This window comes from Coregonus clupeaformis, chromosome 15, assembly GCF_020615455.1.
Source record: "Coregonus clupeaformis isolate EN_2021a chromosome 15, ASM2061545v1, whole genome shotgun sequence".
Taxonomy (NCBI): Eukaryota; Metazoa; Chordata; class Actinopteri; order Salmoniformes; family Salmonidae; genus Coregonus; species Coregonus clupeaformis.
The window spans coordinates 27,684,750-27,709,210 of record NC_059206.1 but is presented as its reverse complement, the minus strand read 5'-3'; the positions used below and the strand labels follow the sequence as shown (position 1 = coordinate 27,709,210).

At 42.6% G+C, this 24,461-nt stretch overlaps 1 protein-coding gene across 2 annotated transcripts in view; it reads right to left on the bottom strand.

Moving 5' to 3' along the window:
- LOC121582701 (fibrinogen C domain-containing protein 1-like) overlaps positions 1–24,461 on the bottom strand; it is a 235,010-nt gene that overhangs the window by 172,835 nt on the left and 37,714 nt on the right. The window contains exon 3 of one of the 2 annotated variants that reach the window (XM_041898717.2): positions 9,366–9,455. The exons of the other annotated variant lie outside the window; for it this stretch is intronic. Coding sequence (XP_041754651.1) covers positions 9,366–9,455 — 90 coding nt within the window. The remainder of the gene's footprint in view (positions 1–9,365; positions 9,456–24,461) is intronic. 2 annotated transcript variants of the gene reach the window in all.

Genomic DNA, 24,461 nt, shown 5'->3' with positions numbered 1-24,461 from the left:
TGGTGTTTGGACACACCATGAGAGGACCTATGAAAGTCCTTAAGGATCAGTTTTTATCACAAGAGTTGTGTGTGAAAGAAAATGTGTTGGACTACGTTAGTCGCTTTCGTGAGCGCCTACATGGTGCCTGTGCTCTAGCAAAGGAAGCGCTGTCTTCCACAGAGACTGATGAAACGACACTATGACACACAGGCTGTTTCTCGTTCACTGCAGCCAGGTGACCAAGTTATTGTATTGTTGCCTGTGCCAGGAGCGTCATTGTCAGCACGTTTCTCTGGTCCTTATGTAATTGAAAAGAAACTAAGTGAAACTGACTACGTGATACAGACTCCTGATATAAAAGGCCAATCTCGTGTGTGCCACGTTAACATGTTGAAGACATACCACACCAGACCTGTCATTCAGATAGACAGTCCAGAGAAACTGGCTGAGTCGGCTGTCTCTATTGCTGCTATGGCTGTAGTGGGAGGTCATGTTAAAGATGTGGACGGAGATGGTTTGGAGTTGCGCAATACTCAGCAGCAGTGTGCTAGATTGCCCAATTCAGAGATGCTGCTGTCTCTCCCGTCAAGCCTGATTCATTTAACGGACGGACAGTCAGATGATATTGTGAGACTATTACACAGCTTTCCATGTCTTTTTAATGATGTTCCTAAATGCACAAATGTGTTAGAACATGACATTAATGTTGGAAACGCTGCACCTATCAAGCAACATGCTTATCGTGTCAACGTCTCTAAAAGAAAGATAATGAGGGATGAGGTTGGTTATTTGCTGGAGAATAACCTGGCTATGCCAAGTTCAAGTCCTTGGAGTTCTCCGTGCATTCTGGTTCCTAAACCTGATGGGACATCCAGGTTATGTACGGACTATCGGAAGGTCAATGCTGTCACAGTGCCCGACTCGTTCCCGTTACCCAGATTGGATGACTGTATTGATACTGTTGGTGCTGCTACTTATGTAACCAAACTAGATCTTCTAAAAGGTTACTGGCAGGTGCCGTTAACCTCACGTGCCTCTGACATCTCTGCCTTTGTGACCCCCAATCACTTCCTACAATATGCTGTCATGGCATTTGGGATGCGGAACGCACCAGCCACTTTCCAACGCCTGGTTAACACAGTATTGGCTGGAGTTCCTAATTGTAGTGCTTACCTTGATGATCTGGTAATTTATTCGACTGAGTGGTCTGATCATGTTAACACTCTAAGGGTAGTGTGTGAACGTCTAGCAGCCGCTTCTCTAACCCTGAACTTAGCAAAGTGTGAGTTTGGGAAGGCCACTGTTACTTATCTCGGTAAACAGGTCGGCCATGGTCAGGTGCGCCCTCTAGATGCCAAGGTCTCCGCTATGAATGCATTTCCCGCACCTACCACCAGAAGAGAGCTATGCCGCTTTTTAGGGATGGTTGGCTACTACCGTAGTTTCTGTAAAAATGTATCTGCGGTAGTTGCTCCATTAATGGATTTGCTCAGTCCGGCGAGAGAATTTGTATGTCTGAAGATTGTCGTACTGCTTTCAACACTGCTAAAGTACTCTTATGTAGTACTCCTGTTCTTGCTGCGCCAGATTTTGAACGACCGTTTAAACTGGATGTAGATGCAAGTGCCAGAGGTGCTGGTACTGTTCTACTGCAGCAGGACCAGAGTGGAGTGGACCATCCTGTCTGTTATTTTTCACGGAAATTTAACAAATGTCAGACAAACTATTCCACCATTGAACAAGAAGCTTTGTTGTTAGCTCTGCAGTACTTTGAAGTTTATGTTGGTTCCAGTGCATTACCAGTGATAGTGTATACTGACCATAACCCCTTAGTTTTTCTCCACCGGATGTACAACCAGAACCAACGCCTTATGCGTTGGGCACTTGTAGTGCAAAATTATAATTTGGAGATCCGCCACAAAAAGGGGTTGGATAATGTGTTGGCAGATGCTTTGTCTCGTGTTTAAAGATCTAGGTTTTTTTGTTATCCCGTCAGGATGCTGTTGATCTTTGAATTTTGGGTGTTGTGATGGTACGTGTGTCGCAAACCATTGTGGTTTGCTCTTATAAGGGTGGGAGTGTTACGGATACAGGTATCCTGTGTCTTTTTGTGTTTTTCCTTTCCTTCTGCCCTAATCACAGGTGTCCTGTATGTTCCTGATTGGTGGTCGTTGGGGTGTCTGCTGATTGCTGAGGTGAACCAATCAGTGGACATTCCTCTGCATTGCACCACCTGTTTCTGGTTTTTCAATCACACATCCCATTGTTTAAAAGCCGGTCAGTTGTGTTTGTTGTTAGAGACTATTTCCGTATGAGTATGGATACTGTGGTGTCCTGTGTACTCACTAATTTGCTGGTTACTCTGTATGGAAACTTTGTTGTGTGTTTCTGGGAAAAGGGGAATTTAAGCAAGTTGCCCTTGGGCATACATTACCCATAGGAAGAAAACTGTCTAAAAACACTAGTTAGACCTGAGCGGACCACCCACTGTATTTTTGTATGATTAGCTTAGCGGTTCTTGAGGCAGGCAAGATCAGTTTAGGTTTTTTTTACACTATTGTTTCATTTCTTGGGTCCTACTCAGCCCTTTCTCCCAAACCTTTACCGTGTGTTCAAAAATAAACCTTTTATGTTTGACGGTAGTTTTTGTTTTCACTGTTTCATGTCACGATCCTAATTTGCATGAATTATGTTACGGGTCTCTTGTCCATCCACCCTAGACGTTTAAAGCCACGGGGTTCGTAACACGGGTTGTAAGGCAACAAAATAGGAAAAATGCCAAGGGGGGGGAGAATACTTTCGCAAGCCACTGTATATATTGAATTCCCGTCTCCATCTCAACCAAGAATCAAAGTTAAAGAATAGGACTAATCTAATCAAACTTTAAATGCACTTTAAATACAGTTTTATTTGATTTAGTCATTTTCCTTAGATTTTTGGTGAATCCAACATATTTATTATTAACTTGAAGATAACATTTGAAATCAACCAAAGCTTCTTTACCGTAGGCCTACAGTACCTTCAGAAAGTATTCAAACCCCTTGACTTATTCCACACTTTTTTGTGTTACAACCTGAATTCAAAACAGATTAAATATATTTTTTCTCATCCATCTACACACATTACCCCATAATGACAAAGTGAAAACATGTTTTTAGAAATGTTTGTATGTAAAAATTTATTGAAAATTAAATACAGAAATATGTAATTTACATAGGTATTCACACCCTTAAACCAATACTTTGAAGAAGCACCTTTGGCAGTGATTACAGCTGTGAGTCTTTCTGGGTTCTCAGTAATGTGTTGTATTGGATTTGCCCCAAATATAACGCTTTGTATTGTGGACAAAAAGTGAATTGCTTTACCATATTTTTTGCAGTATTACTTTAGAGGCTTATTGCAAACAGGATGCATGTTTTGGAATATTTGTATTCTGTACAGGCTTCCTTCTTTCACTCTGTCAATTAGGTTAGTATTGTGGAGTAACTACAATGTTGTTGATCCATCCTCAGTTTTCTCCTATCACAGCCATTCAACTCTGTAACTGTTTTAAAGTCACCATTGGCCTCATGGTGAAATCCCTGAGCGATTTCCTTCCTCTACGGCAGTTTGTAGTGACTGTGTAGTGTAGTGACTGAGTGTATTGATCCAAAGTGTAATTAACAACTTCACCATGCTCAAATGGATATTCAATGTCTGCTTTTTTTTTTACCCATCTACCAATAGGTGTCCTTCTTTGCGAGGCATTGGAAAACCTCCATGGTCTTTGTGGTTGAATCTGTGTTTAAAATTCACTGCTCCACTGAGGGACCTTACAGATAATTGTATGTGTGGGGTACAGAGATGAGGTAATCATTCAAAAATCATGTTAAACACTATTATTGCACACAGAGTGAGTCCATGCCACTTATTATGTGACTTGTTAAGCTAATTTCTACTCCTGAACTTATTTATAATTGCCATAACAAAGGGGTTGAATACTTATTGACGAGATTTTAGCATTTCATTTTTTATTCAAAAAACACTATTTCACTTTGACATTATCGGGTACTGTGTGTAGGCAGTGACAAGAATCTCAATTTGATCCATTTTAAATTCAGGCTGTAACACAACAAAATGTGGAAAAAGTCAAGGGGTGTGAATACTTTCTGAAGGCACTGTATATGTATTGTGTATTTTTTGTTGAACCCTGGGTTGAATTTGAAACAATAGATGTTGATGACTTTGCAAATGTTATCTAGGCATAAATACAGTGAGGGGAAAAAAATATTTGATCCCCTGCTGATTTTGTACGCTTGCCCACTGAAAAAGACATGATCAGTCTATAATTTTAATGGTAGGTTTATTTGAACAGTGAGAGACAGAATGACAACAAAAATATCCAAAAAAACGCATGTCAAAAATGTTATGAATTTATTTGCATTTTAATGATGGAAATAAGTATTTGACCCCCCAAAATATGACTTAGTACTTGGTGGCAAAACCCTTGTTGGCAACCACAGAGGTCAGATGTTTATTGTAGTTGGCCACCAGGTTTGCACACATTTCAGGAGGGATTTTGTCACACTCCTCTTTGCATATCTTCTCCAAGTCATTAAGGTTTCGAGGCTGACGTTTGGCAACTCAAACATTCAGCTCCCTCCACATATTTTCTATGGGATTAAGGTCTGGAGACTGGCTAGGCCACTCCAGGACCTTAATGTGCTTCTTCTTGAGCCACTCCTTTGTTGCCTTGGCCGTGTGTTTTGGGTCATTGCCATGCTGGAATACCCATCCATGACCCATTTTCAATGCCCTGGCTGAGGGAAGGAGGTTCGAACCCAATATTTGACGGTACATGGCATCGTCCCTTTGATGCGGTGAAGTTGTCCTGTCCCCTTAGCAGAAAAACACCCCCAAAGCATACAGTGGGGAAAAAAAGTATTTAGTCAGCCACCAATTGTGCAAGTTCTCCCACTTAAAAAGATGAGAGAGGCCTGTAATTTTCATCATAGGTACACGTCAACTATGACAGACAAAATGAGAAAAGAAATTCCAGAAAATCACATTGTAGGATTTTTAATGAATTTATTTGCAAATTATGGTGGAAAATAAGTATTTGGTCAATAACAAAAAGTTTCTCAATACTTTGTTATATACCCTTTGTTGGCAATGACACAGGTCAAACGTTTTCTGTAAGTCTTCACAAGGTTTTCACACACTGTTGCTGGTATTTTGGCCCATTCCTCCATGCAGATCTCCCTCTAGAGCAGTGATGTTTTGGGGCTGTCGCTGGGCAACACGGATTTTCAACTCCCTCCAAAGATTTTCTATGGTGTTGAGATCTGGAGACTGGCTAGGCCACTCCAGGACCTTGAAATGCTTCTACGAAGCCAATCCTTCGTTGCCCGGGCGGTGTGTTTGGGATCATTGTCATGCTGAAAGACCCAGCCACGTTTCATCTTCAATGCCCTTGCTGATGGAAGGAGGTTTTTACTCAAAATCTCACGATACATGGCCCCATTCATTCTTTCCTTTACACGGATCAGTCGTCCTGGTCCCTTTGCAGAAAAACAGCCCCAAAGCATGATGTTTCCACCCCCATGCTTCACAGTAGATATGGTGTTCTTTGGATGCAACTCAGCATTCTTTGTACTCCAAACACGACGAGTTGAGTTTTTACCAAAAAGTTATATTTTGGTTTCATCTGACCATATGACATTCTCCCAATCCTCTTCTGGATCATCCAAATGCACTCTAGCAAACTTCAGAAGGGCCTGGACATGTACTGGCTTAAGCAGGGGGACACAGCAGGATTTGAGTCCCTGGCGGCGTAGTGTGTTACTGATGGTAGGCTTTGTTACTTTGGTCCCAGCTCTCTGCAGGTCATTCACTAGGTCCCCCCGTGTGGTTCTGGGATTTTGCTCACCGTTCTTGTGATCATTTTGACCCCCACGGGGTGAGATCTTGCGTGGAGCCCCAGATCGAGGGAGATTATCAGTGGTGTTGTATGTCTTCCATTTCCTAATAATTGCTCCCACAGTTGATTTCTTCAAACCAAGCTGCTTACCTATTGCAGATTCAGTCTTCCCAGCCTGGTGCAGGTCTACAATTTTGTTTCTGGTGTCCTTTGACAGCTCTTTGGTCTTGGCCATAGTGGAGTTTGGAGTGTGACTGTTTGAGGTTGTGGACAGGTGTATTTTATACTGATAACAAGTTCAAACAGGTGCCATTAATACAGGAAACGAGGAGAGGACAGAGGAGCCTCTTAAAGAAGAAGTTACAGGTCTGTGAGAGCCAGAAATATTGCTTGTTTGTAGGTGACCAAATACTTATTTTCCACCATAATTTGCAAATAAATTCATAAAAATCCTACAATGTGATTTTCTGGATTTTTTTTCTCAATTTGTCTGTCATAGTTGACGTGTACCTATGATGAAAATTACAGGCATCTCTCATCTTTTTAAGTGGGAGAACTTGCACAATTGGTGGCTGACTAAATACTTTTTTTCCCCACTGTAATGTTTCCACCTCCATGTTTGACGGTGGGGATGTATATGTGCTATCTTGAGCAGGGGGACCTTGCGGGTGCTGCAGGATTTCAGTCCTTCACAGCGTAGTGTGTTACCAATAGTTTTCTTGGTGACTATGGTCCCAGCTGCCTTGAGATCATTGACAAGATCCTCCCGTGTAGTTCTGGGCTGATTCCTCACCGTTCTCATGATCATTGCAACTCCACGAGGTGAGATCTTACATGGAGCCCCAGGCCGAGGGATATTGACAATTATTTTGTGTTTCTTCCATTTGTGAATAATCGTACCAACTGTTGTCACCTTCTCACCAACCTGCTTGGCGATGGTCTGTAGCCCATTCCAGCCTTGTGTAGGTCTACAATCTTGTCCCTGACATCCTTGGAGAGCTCTTTGGTCTTGGCCATGGTTGAGAGTTTGGAATCTGATTGATTGCTTCTGTGGACAGGTGTCTTTTATACAGGTAACAAGCTGAGATTAGGAGCACACTCTTAAAGGGAGTGCTCCTAATCTCAGCTCGTTACCTGTATAAAAGACACCTGGGAGCCAGAAATCTTTCTGATTGAGAGGGGGTCAAATACTTATTTCCCTCATTAAAATGCAAATCAATTTATAACATTTTTGACATGCGTTTTTCTGGATTTTTTTGTTGATATTCTGTCTCACTGTTCAAATAAACCTACCGTTAAAATTATAGACTGATCATGTCTTTGTCAGTGGGCAAACGTACAAAATCAGCAGGGGATCAAATACTTGTTTTCCCTCACTGTAATACCATTGATGATATATGCCTTCTAAACTATGGTTACATTTGATTTGCTCCATCAAACCTAACCGTTGTAATGACTTCGATAACAACAGTGAGTGTACAAAACATTAAGGACACCTGCTCTTTCCATGTCATAGACTGGCCAGGTGAATCCAGGTGAAAGCTATGATCCCTTATTGATGTCACTTGTTCAATCCACTTCAATCAGTGTAGATGAAGGGAAGGAGACAGGTTAAAGAAGGATTTTTAAGCCTTGAGACAATCGAGACATGGATTGTGTATGTGTGCCATTCAGAGGGTGAATGGGCGACAAAACAAATATTTAAGTGCCTTTTAACCTGGTATGGTAGTGTCAGGCGTACCGGTTTGTGTCAAGAACTGCAACGTTGCTGGGTTTTTCACACTCAACAGTTTCCCGTGGAGTCAAAACGGGCCAGCATCCCTGTGGAACGCTTTCGACACCTTGTAGAGTCCATGCCCCAATGAATTGAGGCTGTTATGAGGGCAAAAGTGTGTGTGTGTGTGTGTGTGTGTGTCAAGGGAAGGAACAAATGTAACACTCTTCTTCCCCCCCTCTAGCTCTCGCTCTCGCTCTCTCTCTCTCTCTTACATACAGTACTACATGCACTCAGAGAGACCCCCTAAACACACACAATACAATTTATGTCTGTATAATTACATTGAGCCAAGCTAAACCACTCACACCCTGTCTAAACAGTGCTTTTGTTAATGAGTCTCTCCATCTCTCAGTAGGAAGCCACTCTGTAATTACTGACTGGATTCAGACACCCTCTCTCTCTCTCTCTCTCTCTCTCTATGTCCCCCCTTACGGGGACACTACTGTCCTACTACACCACAGCAGCAGACACGTCCTAGGCTGATTCCTGGATGACGGGCTTCATCTGGTCATTAGATAAGTAGAAAACCATTGGATAAGGTTAGTGGCACCTTAATTGGGGAGCATGGGCTCGTGGTAATGGTTGGAGCTATTATTATGAGCAGTTCTCCCCTCAGCAGCCTGCTGTGATGAACACATGCAGACACACACCCACATTCTATCTTATTACATACAGAACCCACCGACCTCCACACACATTCATATTCTGTACCATCCCACACACACTCAGATCCTGTTACAATAATTTCTGTCTTTAAGTGCAAAGCAGCACAAGCTAAATCCACAGTTAATGTGGGTATTTCTATAGTCAGGGTTTGCCACCTCTTCTGCTCTGCACTCAAATTTGACTTTTAATATCTGATAATCCCCTGAACGTGATCGCCATGGTGATGGAGACACTGACGGGGCAAGGAGGGCATTGTGAAGGAGTGCTACTCCTCCATGTAGATGAGCTCCTCAGTATTCATCCTGTTCTCCTCAGAGAGAAAGAGAGAGCGAGAGAGGGATTGGGAGAGGGGGAGGTGGAGTGAGGGATGGATAGATCGGGGGGAGAGAGAGAGAAAGCGAGAGAGAGAGAGAGGGGGCGAGATATGAGAGGGAGGGTGAAAGAGAGAGGGGAAAAAGGGGGAATGAAACATGCAGAAAGAGGAAGCGAGACAGGCAGAGACAGAGAGAGTATAGACATGCCATGAGATCACTTGAGCCGCGCCGTGCTGTTCTCTAAAGCTAATGACCGGGACATGCTTTATTAGTCATCCTCTCCTCTCTTGTCCTCTCCTCTCTTCACTTCTTCTCTTCTTTTCTCCTCTCTTCTTCTCTTCCCTTCTCCTTTCCTATCCTCTTCTCTCCTTTCTTATCCTCTCCTCTTCGTGAGGACACTTCAAATCTCCATCTGTGACAATGGCTGAAATAAGAACTTGGTGAACCTATGTGATGAGTAATTGTGCCTGAGACCTGAAGACTCACCTTAGCTTTAGTCACATGATGAGCTATATTAAACTAGATGATTTACATCCAACCATAAATGCATTTCACCACAAATGGAAAATACCAGATAATGAACCATTATTTTGGGAAGTAATAGCTAACCTGTTAGAAATTAACATTATAATGCATTATTTCATAGTGTGGATTTTATGGTAAAGGATTGCAGGTTGGGCGATTGTATATGTTTCAGTGTATGTGAGATATCAAGGTGTGTTCTTACCTTGGTGGGTGATGGGGTCTCTCTGACTGTGTCTGAGTCTGACCAGCGGTGTTTAAGCTGGGAGGAGCTGGGTACACACTCACAGAACGTCTGCATGGAACAAACAAGCAAACCGTTGTTGTTGTGTTCGCCGTTGTTTAATATTATCAGTCAATTGAAATAAATTAAATAGGCCCTAATCTATGGATTTCACATGACTGGGAATACAGATATGCATCTGTTCCTCACAGATTCACTACCTGACTAAAAGGACACCTGCTCGTCGAACATCTCATTCCAAAATGATGGGCATTATTATGGAGTTGGTCCCCCCTTTGCTGCTATAACAGCCGCCACTTCTATGGGAAGGCTTTCCACTAGATGTTGGAACATTGCTGCAGGGACTTGCTTCCATTCAGCCACGAGCATTGGTGAGGTTGGGCACTGATGTTGGGCGATTAGGCCTGGCTCGCAGTCGGCATTCCAATTCATCCCAAAGGTGTTCGATGGGGTTGAGGTCAGGACTCTGTGCAGTCAAGTTCTTCCACAACAATCTCGACAAACCATTTCCTTATGGACCTCGCTTTGTGCATGGGGGCATTGTCATGCTGAAACAGAAAAGGGCCTTCCCCAAACTGTTGCCACAAAGTTGGAAGCACAGAATCGTCTAGAACGTCATTGTATGCTGTAGGGTTAAGATTTCCCTTCACTGGAACTAAGGGGCCTAGCCCAAGCCATGAAAAACAGCCCCACAGCATGCACTATGCATTGGGGCAGGTAGCGTTCTCCTGGCATCCGCCAAACCCAGATTTGTCGGTCGGACTGCCAGATGGTGAAGCGTGATTGATCACTCCAGAGAACGCGTTTCCACTGCTCCAGAGTCGAATGGCGGCGAGCTTAACCCCATTCCAGCCGGCGCATGGTGCATGGTGATCTTAGGCTTGTGTGTGGCTGCTCGGCCATGGAAACCCATTTCATGAAGCTCCCGACTAACAATTATTGTGCTGACGGTGCTTCCAGAGGCAGTTTGGAACTCGGTAGTGAGTGTTGCAACCGAGGACAGATGATTTTTACGCAATGCGTGTTTCAGCACTCGGCGGTCCCGTTCTGTGAGCTTGTTTGGCCTACTACTTTGCAGCTGAGCCGCTGTTGCTCCTAGACGTTTCCACTTCACAATAACAGCACGTTCCGCGGCAGCTCTAGCAGGGCAGACATTTTATGAACTGACTTGTTAGTTATCTTGGCAATGGATAAATGCTCACTAACAGCGATGTAAACAAATATGTGCACAACATTTGAGAGAAATAACCTTTTGGTACTTAGGGAACATTTCTGGGACCTTTTATTTCAGCTCATGAAACATGGGAACCACACTTTACATGTTGTGTTTATATTTTTGTTCAGTGTAGTATAATAGTATACTTTTGGCTCTAAGGTACTGCAGAAGGGTCAGCTATTGGACCGCAAATCAAATCAAAACTACTTCATCAATGATCCAAACCAAAAGCACTGTTGTTGTTATATATTATAGTAATACACACGTAAAAACTAGCACCAGTACACACACAGGACAACAGAAGACCAACATTTCAGTGCATATACAGAGTAACTGGAGGAGGAGCACGGGAATTACTCTGTCAAAGATTCCATGTAACTGCTGAATGTATTTATAATGGGTGCTGCTAAATATCTCTGCTAAAATGAAGGTTACTGGCCGTGTCCGAAATCTGGCTTACCTACTACTTACTTAAACTGCATACTGTGTACTAATCGTACTACATACTGTTTAGAAGGCACTGTTTTGCATAAAGTTTAAAAAATGCAGTATGCCCAAATGTCATGCAACATACTCAACTCATCCATACTGTGACGGTGTCATCTAATGCGCAATTGCGTTGAATCCCACCATTCATTCATTTTGGTAGAGCACGTCCTCTTATCTGATTATCAGCTGTTGTCGAACACACGTAGGTCTCGAAAGAGGATTCTCTTCCTCAATAGTGTGCAGTGAATTCTACTGGATGAAAAGCCGAAATGAGTATGACATCCTGGCATTTAAAGCATACTACATTTCAGAAATGTCACATACTATAAAATGTTATATTTTCGCATACCCAAATTGCCTATTATTTAGATCACTAGTGTGGGTATTAGGTATGCTTTAAATGGTATTAGTGTGTGCGTGTGAGTGCATGTGTGTCCGTGCGTGCGTGTGTGTGTGTGTGTGGGCTGCAGAAAGTGAAATGAGGGTAATTATGCTAGGACTATGTCCTAGCTGGGGGTGTTGTATCTGCTTTAGGAGAGTACATGCTGTCCCTGACCTTCTACACACACCATTGAGCTGACCAGTTAGCTTAGAACCATAGAAAACACTGTCAGGACAAAGCTCAGGCCAACCAACTCACACTGGTACAGACAGAGGATGGTACAACAGGAGTTCATCAGCTGGGATGTTTGCTTAGTGTGTAACTTGTTGGTGTAGTCAGTTTAGTCAGCGTAGTCAGTGTTTCTATGTGTGAATGTGTAGCCTGGGGAATGGGAACAAGACTAGACTATGTGCAGTGGTCGTATGTGTGTTGGCTGCTACTGTAGGTATGTTTGTCAATGCTATGATAGTACAGTATGCAGCTCACACAATGCTGTGATGGCTGACCAACTCTTCACCTCCCTACTCTGAGTACCCCTACCAGGGGTGAGGGAGAGAAAGAAATGGGGAGGGAAAGAGAGGGAGGGAGAGAGAGGCCCTGCTGAATCCTGATGAGTTTAGCATGAAAATCCAGAAACCTGTTCCGCACACAGGGGCTACACAACAAATATTAGCCAACACATGGATGCTACACACTGAGGCTGGACAACTCTGTTACACACTGAGGCTGGACAACTCTGTTACACACTGAGGCTGGACAACTCTGTTACACACTGAGGCTGGACAACTCTGTTACACACTGAGGCTGCATAATGAGTTTTCATATAGACACTATGAATTAAACCCACTACACATTATGCTTAAAGTTATATTCAAATCCCCCTTGCACACAAACAACTTGATGCACACACACACAAACCTCAACACAGCATAGACAAAAAGGTAGGTAACATCCCCATACTGCACACCCAGGCCTGGCTGATCCAGAACACATCCTCTCCTCATCATTACAATGGACAGCACGTCTCACGGCTTTCCCCGCTCCTCCCTATAGCCTGCTAATGCTAACACAGGCATCCAGCTGCATCATACACACACACGCATACACACACGGGCCGATGTGATGTGATGTGGGTGTGTTTGCTCTGTGTTTACCTAGTCCTAATCTGCTCCACCACAGGAAAGGGTTTACATCTAATAGAATATCTGGGGCTTTTATTGGTTGGACCTGGCAGAGAGGATTCAATCTGATGAGCTGAGATTTAGGCTGACAGTGAGCAGTGGCAGAGTGTATAGTCTGTGTGTATAGTCTGGGGGTTTGTGGGTAGAGATGTACAGTATGAGTAACTTGTGTTTGGGTGAACAAATGTGTTGTGGGCCTGTTGGCTTATCTAAGATTACTTTGTTTGTGTGTGTTTGAGCATGTGTGTGTGTGTGTGTGTGTGTGTGTGTGTTCGTGGGGCAGTGACTGAGGTGTGTTTAAGCTTACTGCTCGCTAAGCCGATCTGAAGGAAGAGGCTTTGAACACATTCATTCCTGGGCTTACTAATCATTTACCAGGATGGGCACAATAGGGAGGGAGAGAATGAGGGAGGGATGGAGAGAGATAGAAGGAGAGTGGTGCGGAGACAAAGACAGAAGTCAAAGACCAGAGAAACTAGTTTTCCTAAGACATTAGGGAAAACTTTTGTTGCATCAGAAAGAATGCATTCTTATATTCATGAGTGACTTTTGTGACATTGTCTGTCTGCCTGTCTGTCTGACTGTCTGCCTGTCTGTCCACATGGTTGCTCTGTTTCGTGTGTATTTCAGGGATTACTGGTCAGATAATACCTCATATTCCTTCAAATGCTCTCAGACAGTCCATACTAAGTGGATGGAAAGACATTCAAGGTAACACTGTATACTGAACTTGGTCAAATTAAAATATATATCCACGGTCGCACATACCTGATAGCTTTATCTCCAACCTAAACTGGTGGTCGCCTCTAAATTGAGAATGGCTTAGACCTTGCAGTGTTGGTTGTGACATTACTGTCCCTGCAAACTGAACTATTCCACTACATTCTGAGGCATACTCTATTTCAGACATGTTTTATATGACATTCTACATGATGTTTATCATGTATTTGGGGCTTATTTTCTGAAATGTTACATTTGTTTTTTAATCCGCCTGCCTGGTCCTTTGATAACCTGCATCAGCTCTGCAGTTGATGATGCATCCTCCCCTAATAGTAAACAAACTCTGTGTGAGCCCACTAGCTACACCGTCCTCAAGCTCACACATAGAGAGATAAACAACATAGGCCTATGTGAATAAGTTGATAGCATGGCTGTGGTGTAAGTGACTTATTAGCGATATCTGTGTTGTTTGGTGTTGTGTTGTTGCAGTGAGAGTGGCAGCTGAATGTGAATAGGTTTAAATGAATCGGAGGCCCCTCTGTGTAACTATTTGTTGTCACTGTAAAAGTAGTAGCTCAGAGGCACCACTATTACCCTCTACTGTGTTTCTACTGTGTTTTTTTTATTAAATTAAAACAGAGGGGTGGTGGAGGCAGTTTCAATGCTTTTATTCTTCTGACTACACCAGGGACAACTCACACACTACACACATGACCACCTGTATACTATGTGCAAAGAAAGATGCAGAGAATCTGAATCTCCAAAAAACATACATGAATACACAAATAGATGGGAAAAATGGGAATACTTGTTTTTCGATTAAACATACGCACACACACGCATGCACACACACACACACATTCAAATACACACACAAACAGGCCCCAGTGGGAGCGGAAGGAGATGAAATGAATCCACAGAGACACACTTCAGTGAGTGCCCTTGGAGCTCACAGAGCAGCCACAGCACAGTGAGAGTGTCTGTCACTGACAGTCACTGTGACTCACACATGCACACACAAACACACACATGCAAGTAAGGAAGGCACACACACACACACGTTGGTTTTACTATCCAAGTGGGACCAAACAATGCATTCCCATTCAAAATCCTATTTTCCTTAACCTTGACCCCAAACCCCTAACTTTAACCTTAACCCTAAAACTAAACATAATCCTAACCGTAATCTTAACCCTAACCCCAACCCTAATTCTAAGCCTAACCCTAATTGTAACCCTAACCCCAAGCCTAAAATAGATTTTTTTCCTTTTGGGGACTGGCGAAATGTCCCCACTTTTCCCTGTTTTACTATACTTGTGAGGACTTTTGGAATCCAAAAGGATAGTAAAGTTAGACCACATGCACACACACAGAAGCACACACATACTTGGATGGAAAATTACTGAGGATAATAGCGGACAATATTGCCACTCCTATTTGCCATATCTTCAATTTAAGTCTACTAGAAAGTGTGTGCCCTCAGGCCTGGAGGGAAGCAAAAGTCATTCCACTACCTAAGAATAGTAAAGCCCCCTTTACTGGCTCAAATAGTAGACCAATCACCCTGTTACCAACCCTAAGTAAACCTTTGGAAAAAATTGTGTTTGACCAGATACAATGCTATTTTACAGTAAACAAATTGACAACATACTTTCAGCACGCTTATGGGGAAGGACATTCAACAAGCACAGCATTTACACAAATAACTGATGACTGGCTGAGAAAAATTGATAATAAAAATATTTTGGGGGCTGTTTTGTTAGACTTCAGTGCGGCTTTTGACATTATGGAAAAACGTACATGTTATTTACACCCCCTGCTATATTGTGTATAAAGACTTACCTGTCTAACAGACCACAGAGGGTGTTCTTTCATGGAAGCCTCTCCAACATAATCCAGGTAGAATCAGGAATTCCCCAGGGCAGTTGTCTAGGCCCCTTACTTTTTTCAATCTTTACTAACGACATCCCACTAGCTTTTAGTAAAGCCAGTGTGTCTATGTATGCGGATGACTCAATGCTATACACGTCAGCTACTACAGCGACTGAATTGACTGCAACACTTAACAAAGAGCTGTAGTTAGTTTCAGAATGTGTGGCAAGGAATAAAAATACACCTTATGGAACAGCGGGGACTGTGAAGCAACACAAACATAGGCACAGACACACGCATACACACATACACGATAACATATGCACTATACACACACGTCCACATGGATTTTGTGTCGTAGATATGTGGTAGTAGAGTAGGGGCCTGAGGGCACACTCTTAATGTGTGGTGAAATCTGTTGTGAATGTATTGTAATGTTTTTAAAATTGTATAACTGCCTTCATTTTTCTGGACCCAAGGAAGAGTAGCTGCTTCAAAATCCCTGTTAAAACAAAGGTACACACACCATCACCTCTCCACCTTTCCAAGGATGAAAGGACAGACATAGGGCAGCGCTGAGAAAGGGAGAATTACAGAGTAAAAGCTGTTCTATTCCACACGGATGTCAGAGCTTAGGACCATAACCCCAACCCTCTCCCCTCCAAACACTACACACGCACACACACACCCCTGATCCCCTGCGCCAAATTGCGTGATTGCAGACATGTTGGGCTTTAGAATAATGCTTTAGCCAGCTCCTCTCTCAGGTTAGTTTTTTATACCTCTGAGAGACAGGGGAGAGAATTTACATCTGGCGACAACAAGGCTATACTTAATCAGACAAATAAATGCACACATGCCGCATGTACACACATAAACACTTAAGAAGGGATACACAAACACACACACACACACAAACACACACACACACACACACATACACTCCTAGGCCTATTCACAATACAGGTGGATGCATATTCAATAGTGTGTGCATGCATTGAGTTATTGAGCTTGTATTGGCTGATTTCATGGGGCTACAGATTTAATGTTTAAACATCCCTTCCATTTGGAACTTATTTAATTATACTGATCAACAACATTTGCATTGAAGAAGCACTCTTTTAAGTGTGCACTGTCTCTTTAGGACCAATGACGTCATTCACACACACAGTCGGTTCGAGACTCGAGCAAAGATGATCTTGACTGGGAGAGACATGAGGAGGACGAGAAGAAGTGAATTAATAATGTTTTTAGTGACAATCAGATTTGAAAAAAGCATTATTTTGTGTTATGGTTTGCATATTATCACAAACAAGGTAGTAAATTGATGTTAGCTTCAACTGTAAGCTAGCAAGGAAAGTTAGCCTGCAAAGCTGGAAGCTACCACTATCTTCTTGCATTGTAAAGTGTTCTAGTCAGGGCCGGCATTATGGGTGGGTCTTAGGGGGCCTGGCCCACCCTACCATACCTCTTTGCCCTCCAAATAAAATATTGAAATATTGATTACTTATTTGACCGAGACGCGCCCCGTCAGAAAGACACATCAATCTCAGTTAAAGCATCCGAGTGAGCGAAAACAGCGCCCCTCTCATTATGTCTAGACCATTTGTCTGATGCTGTCTGGACCAAAAGAGTATGGCATGTCATACTATTGCTGGCCGGACAGCATCAAATACATGGGCTACATATAGAGGGGCACTGTTTCGCTCGCTTGGATGCTTTCTCCTGTGATATAGTTTTGGCAGAGAGGAAGAGGCGAAGCAGTATAAACCCAATGTGTTTCTATGAGAATAATATGCAGACCTAAGTTTATCACCTGCCTTCCCGCCTTTGGGACAAAGACTCCCATTGTTAGGGCGGAGACATGAGCATCTCGTCATTTTATACAGATCTCTGGTTTCAGCCTCTTGCAAATTGGAAAGGAAATTTGGCAGGTGCACATTGCACTGTTAGGATGCAGGATTGCCCTAAAGTAAATTGATGTTTCACCAAAATTATATAATTACTCCTGTCTAAATAAAATCATTCAAAATACTTCACCAGGGAGCATGACTTAGCCACAGAGGATCATTAGCTTATAAATGTATTTTTTTAAACAGTGGATTGTTTCAAATCACAAATGTGTTTGGGAAGCCCACAATTTGGATAGTGCGAGTGGCAATAGGTATCGCTGATTGAGCTACAGCTGTCAGTGAGTCAGTGTCAATCTGTGTGAAGATAATGTGTCTATAATTTAAATGATTGTATCAAGAAGAAGGGGATGGGGGTGTGTTGAAGATATGGTGCGTCTCCAGAACACATTGCATATGTAGGAAAGTGCCCATTTGGCAATGTCTTATTTCTGATTGTCTTAACTCACCACATACACCACTCATTTTTCTTCACCTCACACAAGTCAACAAATCTGTTTTTTTAACATCCATTGCAAAGGATAGTTCCTCAGTATTTGAAAAATATTTCCAACACTCCCGACCTCGAGCGTGTGAAAGAGCAAAATATGATGATCTGATGATCTCATATATCCAGTGGAAACATCATAAAAAACTGCTTTCTGTTCTGAGCTCACTGGCACAGGAAACTTTGGGGGCCCGGAATAGCCTAGTTGATGCAATGTTGCAAGTTTGTTCACGACAATTTGATTCAATGTTGAACTTCATTAGCAATAGCTCAAGTCAAGACAGATAGAAAGGGAGGCAGACAGGCAGAGAAGAGAGATGAATGTGATTGAAAGAATCGGAATTGTCATCAGGATATTTCTGCTGTTTTTATTTGTTGACTATGTATTTTACATAGTTGATGATGGAAGTTATAGGCCTACTGCTGCATTGGCCTATAGGCTATCTCTGAGTTCTATGCTCTCAATTCTTTAGCCACCAATGGATCATAGTATTTGAATGTGTCCATATGGCAGAGGCCTGTGCTTTTGCCATAGTTGAATTTGAACTTGGTCGTGGTCCTCTGTAGCTCAATTGGTAGAGCATGGCGCTTGTAACGCCAGGGTAGTGGGTTCGATCCCCGGGACCACCCATACGTAAAAATGTATGCACACATGACTGTAAGTCGCTTTGGATAAAAGCGTCTGCTAAATGGCATATTATATTATTATATTATCATTTTACTCCATATTTGTATGATTAACTACGTTATTATTGAAATGAAACTTCCACGAAAATGTGCATATATAAATATTCATAACTGGCACACAGATCGGTAGAAATGGCAGGATAAATTGTAAGCTTCCCCAAACTTGAAACTCATGAGCTGCATATGGTCTTTACTAGTACACCCATTAAAACAATGCGTGCAAGCGCATGCACACATAGGATGTCCCGTGCAAAAATGGGCCTGCCTATAGAAATCAAATGCCCATCCAACTGATTTGTTCTGGCGCCGGGTCTGGTTCTAGTCTGTAATGGACATTGCTTTGCAAATAATAATTAAGAGTTTCAACATTTCTAAATGCTGTGTTGCATTATTCAAGTGTGTTAAGTTCTGTGCAGCATGAATGGTGATGCAGCCACGACTCCCAGTGAGTGCTGTGTTTCCTCAGGACAGGCTGAGTAAGTGGAGGAGGAACGGAGCAGGCACGGTGCACTATCGCTCTGAGGGAACATCGGCTGCGCTGATAGACAGACTTGATCCTCTCTCAATCAGTAGACGACGTGAGACACATTTCACAGAGGTACCGAAAGTAACAACAATTCTAGTACCAAACCGTTTTTCATGTTCTAGTATCGAAAAAGTACAGAAGTTTTGGTATACCGTGCAACATTAACACACACACGTCTATGACAGCCCTTCAGAAGGAACTTTTAGAATTCCTTCCCTCTACACTGAGGCTGATAAAGAGCACACATAAACAAGGAAGAGATTACCATGGCAGTTCCTTTGTCTCTGTCCTCCTCAGATGATTCCTGTCAACGAGGCCATACAAACACATGTAAACAGTAAACTTCACAGGCTCCCGCTCTCCTTTCTGTCGTCACTTCAGCCTACACTTCAATTTCTGTTCTGAAAGAGCCTGACTGGTGCTGCCTGGCTGATTGCAGTGAGGGGCCATAAATACACACAAATGCTTGATGCACACACATACCGGTACACGCACAGAAGCACATGCACACACACAAACACACACACATACACACAAACACACACACGTACACAAGAACACACACACATACACACGAACACACACACATACACACACACATACACATGAACATACACATACACACGAACACACACATACACACAAACACACACACATACACACGAACACACACACATACACACACACACGAACACACACACATACACACAAACACACACAGATACACATGAACACACACATGTACACACGAACACACACACATACACACGAACACACACACACATACACACGAACACACACACGTACACACGAACACACACACGTACATATGAACACACACACGTACACAGGAACACACACACATACACATGAACACACACACGTGCAATTTAAACGGCTAGAAGGATCCCCGCCCCTCAGCCTTGAGATTTTAAAAGAAGTCTGATTAGAGAAAGAGTGCAGCCAGTTCCACACACATACATAAATAAAGAGCCCTTTCCTCCTTAATGGATACATTTGCATACATCTATCTCAATGCAGGTGCCATATAAACACTCATAAATTATACATACACCTCAGTTATTGGTGCTGCTTCTCTGCAGACTGATTTATGGCTTTATGGGTGTGTATGAGGGAGAGAGACAGTACATGACGTGTGGGTGGTGGGAAGTAGTGTGTGTGTGTATATTTGGGAGGCAGCATGTGTGTGTGTGTATTTGGGAGGCAGGATGTGTATGTGTATTTCGGAGGCAGTATGTGTGTTTGTGTGTGCATTTAGTTGTATCTGTTTGTGGCGGTCTGAACAGTATCGGGCCTTAAGTGCTGTGCAGTCAGTCTCTCCTGGGGGACAGAGGCAGCTGTAGTGGTCAGGGGCCATGTGGGGGCTAAGGGCTTCATGTGCCCTCACTCCCCCCTCAACCACAATGGAATGATATCAGGCTTTAACAGGCAGGTGTCCCCACTTAACCCATCAGATAGGGAGGTGTGATGTCTCAGCTCTTTTAAATCAAATTCCCTTTCCTTTAGAGAGATAAAGAACATAACAGAGAGAGTGGATGAATGGGGGAAACAAGAGAATGCTCTGTCTTTTTAAGTCATGTTGTCACTCAATACACTATGGGAGAGCACTGAGGAGAAAAGGCTGTATTCAGCCAAGTCTATAAAGACTTAATTTGATGAGTCCTGGAGACACTCAACAGACATTCTCTATTTTCTGCAAATTTGATGGTTGCTCTCCATTGAGGCTTTTCTTAGTAAAGGACAGTGAAATGGGTACAGAACATTTCCAAAAGTGCCCATGAAATGTTTACATTTCAACAGGCACACTTATCCAGAGCAACTTACAGTAGTGAAGACATACATTTTCATTCATGCTGGTCCCCCGTGGAAATCGAACACACAATCCTGCCGTTGCAAGTGCCATGCTCTACCAACTGAGCCACACAGGACCATGTCCGCGAGAACAGTAAAAAGAGGACACGTTGAATGAAGGAGGAGATTGATTCTTCTCAATCTGCACGGAGAACATTGTAGTGAAACCTTGGTTTTGTGTTCAAAAGAACCCCACCATAGGAAAAAAGTATTTAGTCAGCCACCAATTGTGCAAGTTCTCCCACTTAAAAAGATGAGAGAGGCCTGTAATTTTCATCATAGGTACACGTCAACTATGACAGACAAATTGAGAAAAAATTTCCAGAAAATCACATTGTAGGATTTTTTATGAATTTATTTGCAAATTATGGTGGAAAATAAGTATTTGGTCACCTACAAACAAGCAAGATTTCTAGCTCTCACAGACCTGTAACTTCTTCTTTAAGAGGCTCCTCTGTCCTCCACTCGTTAACTGTATTAATGGCACCTGTTTGAACTTGTTATCAGTATAAAAGACACCTGTCCACAACCTCAAACAGTCACACTCCAAACTCCACTATGGCCAAGACCAAAGAGCTGTCAAAGGACACCAGAAACAAAATTGTAGACCTGCACCAGGCTGGATAGACTGAATCTGCAATAGGTAAGCAGCTTTGAAGAAATCAACTGTGGGAGCAATTATTAGGAAATGGAAGACATACAAGACCACTGACAATCTCCCTCGATCTGGGGCTCCACGCAAGATCTCACCCCGTGGGGTCAAAATGATCACAAGAACGGTGAGCAAAAATCCCAGAACCACACGATGGGACCTAGTGAATGACCTGCAGAGAGCTGGGACCAAAGTAACAAAGCCTACCATCAGTAACACACTACGCCGCCAGGGACTCAAATCCTGCAGTGCCAGACGTGTCCCCCTGCTTAAGCCAGTACATGTCCAGGCCCGTCTGAAGTTTGCTAGAGTGCATTTGGATGATCCAGAAGAGGATTGGGAGAATGTCATATGGTCAGATGAAACCAAAATATAACTTTTTGGTAAAAACTCAACTCGTCGTGTTTGGAGGACAAAGAATGCTGAGTTGCATCCAAAGAACACCATACCTACTGTGAAGCATGGGGGGTGTAAACATCATGCTTTGGGGCTGTTTTTCTGCAAAGGGACCAGGACGACTGATCCGTGTAAAGGAAAGAATGAATGGGGCCAGGTATCGTGAGATTTTGAGTGAAAACCTCCTTCCATCAGCAAGGGCATTGAAGATGAAACGTGGCTGGGTCTTTCAGCATGACAATGATCCCAAACACACCGCCCGGGCAACGAAGAGTGGCTTCGTAAGAAGCATTTCAAGGTCCTGGAGTGGCTTGAGCCAGTCTCCAGATCTCAACCCCATAGAAAATCTTTGGAGGGAGTTGAAAGTCTGTGTTGCCCAGCGACAGCCCCAAAACATCACTGCTCTAGAGGAGATCTGCATGGAGGAATGGGCCAAAATACCAGCAACAGTGTGTGAAAACCTTGTGAAGACTTACAGAAAACGTTTGACCTGTGTCATTGCCAACAAAGGGTATATAACAAAGTATTGAGAAACTTTTGTTATTGACCAAATACTTATTTTCCACCATAATTTGCTAATAAATTCATTAAAAATCCTACAATGTGATTTTCTGGATTTCTTTTTCTCATTTTGTCTGTCATAGTTGACGTGTACCTATGATGAAAATTACAGGCCTCTCTCATCTTTTTAAGTGGGAGAACTTGCACAATTGGTGGCTGACTAAATACTTTTTTTCCCCACTGTACAGTATGTAGAATGTGAGGTGTAGATAAAGAGCTATTAGCTTCGCATCATGTGTGCTCCATTGAGAGGCCTCTTTCTCTCAGAGTGGGTAGAGAGAGTGTGGTTTTATTTAAGTGCCAGGCTCTGGAGAATGACTGTATGCGTTACAGTAAATCAACAGTGAATAAGAGTTTATGAAAGCCGACTTCATGCCCTGCCCACCAGGTGAAAGGAGGACCATTTCTGCCTAAGCGCCAAAAAATAAGTGGTTTCCGTGGCAATTATGGATAAAAAGGCCCACGCAACAGGAGAGATCAAACACATTTCAGAATCCCCACGACGATCATTTCACTCTGAATAGCCCACACAACCTCAAATAATAGCGTTTTTGAAATAGCATATTCTTTCACCTAACAAAGGACAAAAAGACAGTTCTTGTCTATAGAGGAATAAAAAAGAGAGAGTGACAGAGAAAGACAAAAAGAACGAAAGACAGAGAGAGACATTTATTTGAAAGAGAGAGAGTCAGGAGACAGATGCAGGAGGAAGCTGGAACACTTTGTTCAATAAAGCTAACAGCATATTATGTCAATAGCAGGAATCCTTGGGAGCTAGGAACACATCAGAGAAGCCTACTAGCCTCAAAACGTAGCTAATTTTCCCCCAACATCGGACACCCCCTAACTTCGGACACTCTAGCGGTTGGAGGACTAAATCACCTCGTGTTCAATATTTAAATGGACTGGAAAATAACGGTAAGTTTTGCGAATAAAGACACTCTTCTAGCTAGCTGACCACCGATTTTCATTGCAATTTTTGTAAGTTAAGTTAGGTTTTGAGAGTTTTTCAAAAAGTTATATACATACACATTTTGTGGGACATGCTGTATATTGTAAAATTTGACTGCGCAACAGACCACACCTCATTTAATATTCAACTTTTTACCTCTGAAATATAGCTAACGGACTTTCTAATGTTGCTAGCTTAGTTGCAAAATTTTGATAGAACTGCTAAGTAAGAAAAAAGGAAAGAAATTATAAGCATTAGATTATACATATCACGAAAACAGCTGAATGTTGTCAAGCTTGACCTTTTCAGAATTGGAGTCCTTTGACGGGGGCGTTTTACACAATCTGCAAAAATGTATTTTGAACTTTGAACCATTAACTTTTTGACACCTATCACTGTTGGCTATGTTTAATCTTACAACAGCTACATAGAGGCAGTATTTAGTCTAATGTTACAATGTATGCATCAATATTAAACTAATTGGGACACTAATTTTCATTACAGATAACATCAAACAAAAAATGTGGGTACACTTTCAGTTATTGTGAAGACTTTCATCACTTTTCAATGCATTAGCTTTGAAATGTAAATGTTTATACATATTCAGATTGAGTTATCTTTCTAAAATGTATATAGTATGCCAAGTTATTTAACTACATGTATTTATTTTAAGTCAAGAGGAAGCAGTGGAGTGAGGTGGACATGTTCCATGCCATGGAGGACTGCGGGGCAGGGATGGCTATCCGCCAGGCTGCCAAGGTTAGGCATCTTTTGATTTTAGGAGATTACCACGTGTATGTGAATTTTATCTGCTAGTAACAGTTTTCTTTTCTTATCTACCAAGGTGCATGGTGTACCTCGGCAGACCCTGGCGGACAAGCTGAGCGGCCGGGTGACCCATGGTTGTCGCAGTGGACCACCCACATTGCTTGAAAATTCTCTGGTGCAGTACTGTATCTACTGCGCCAGCCATGGGTTCCCCTTTACCAGACAGAGGCTGATGACATACGTCAACAAAATAAGCAGGTATTTGGTGTTCTATGTGTTTATGTATGTAGAATGCTGGACTGACTGTTCTCAATGTGTGTGATGTAAATGTGGATGTGTAAGGTGATGCCAAAACAAACATTTTTATCCTGGATGGACAATTCCAT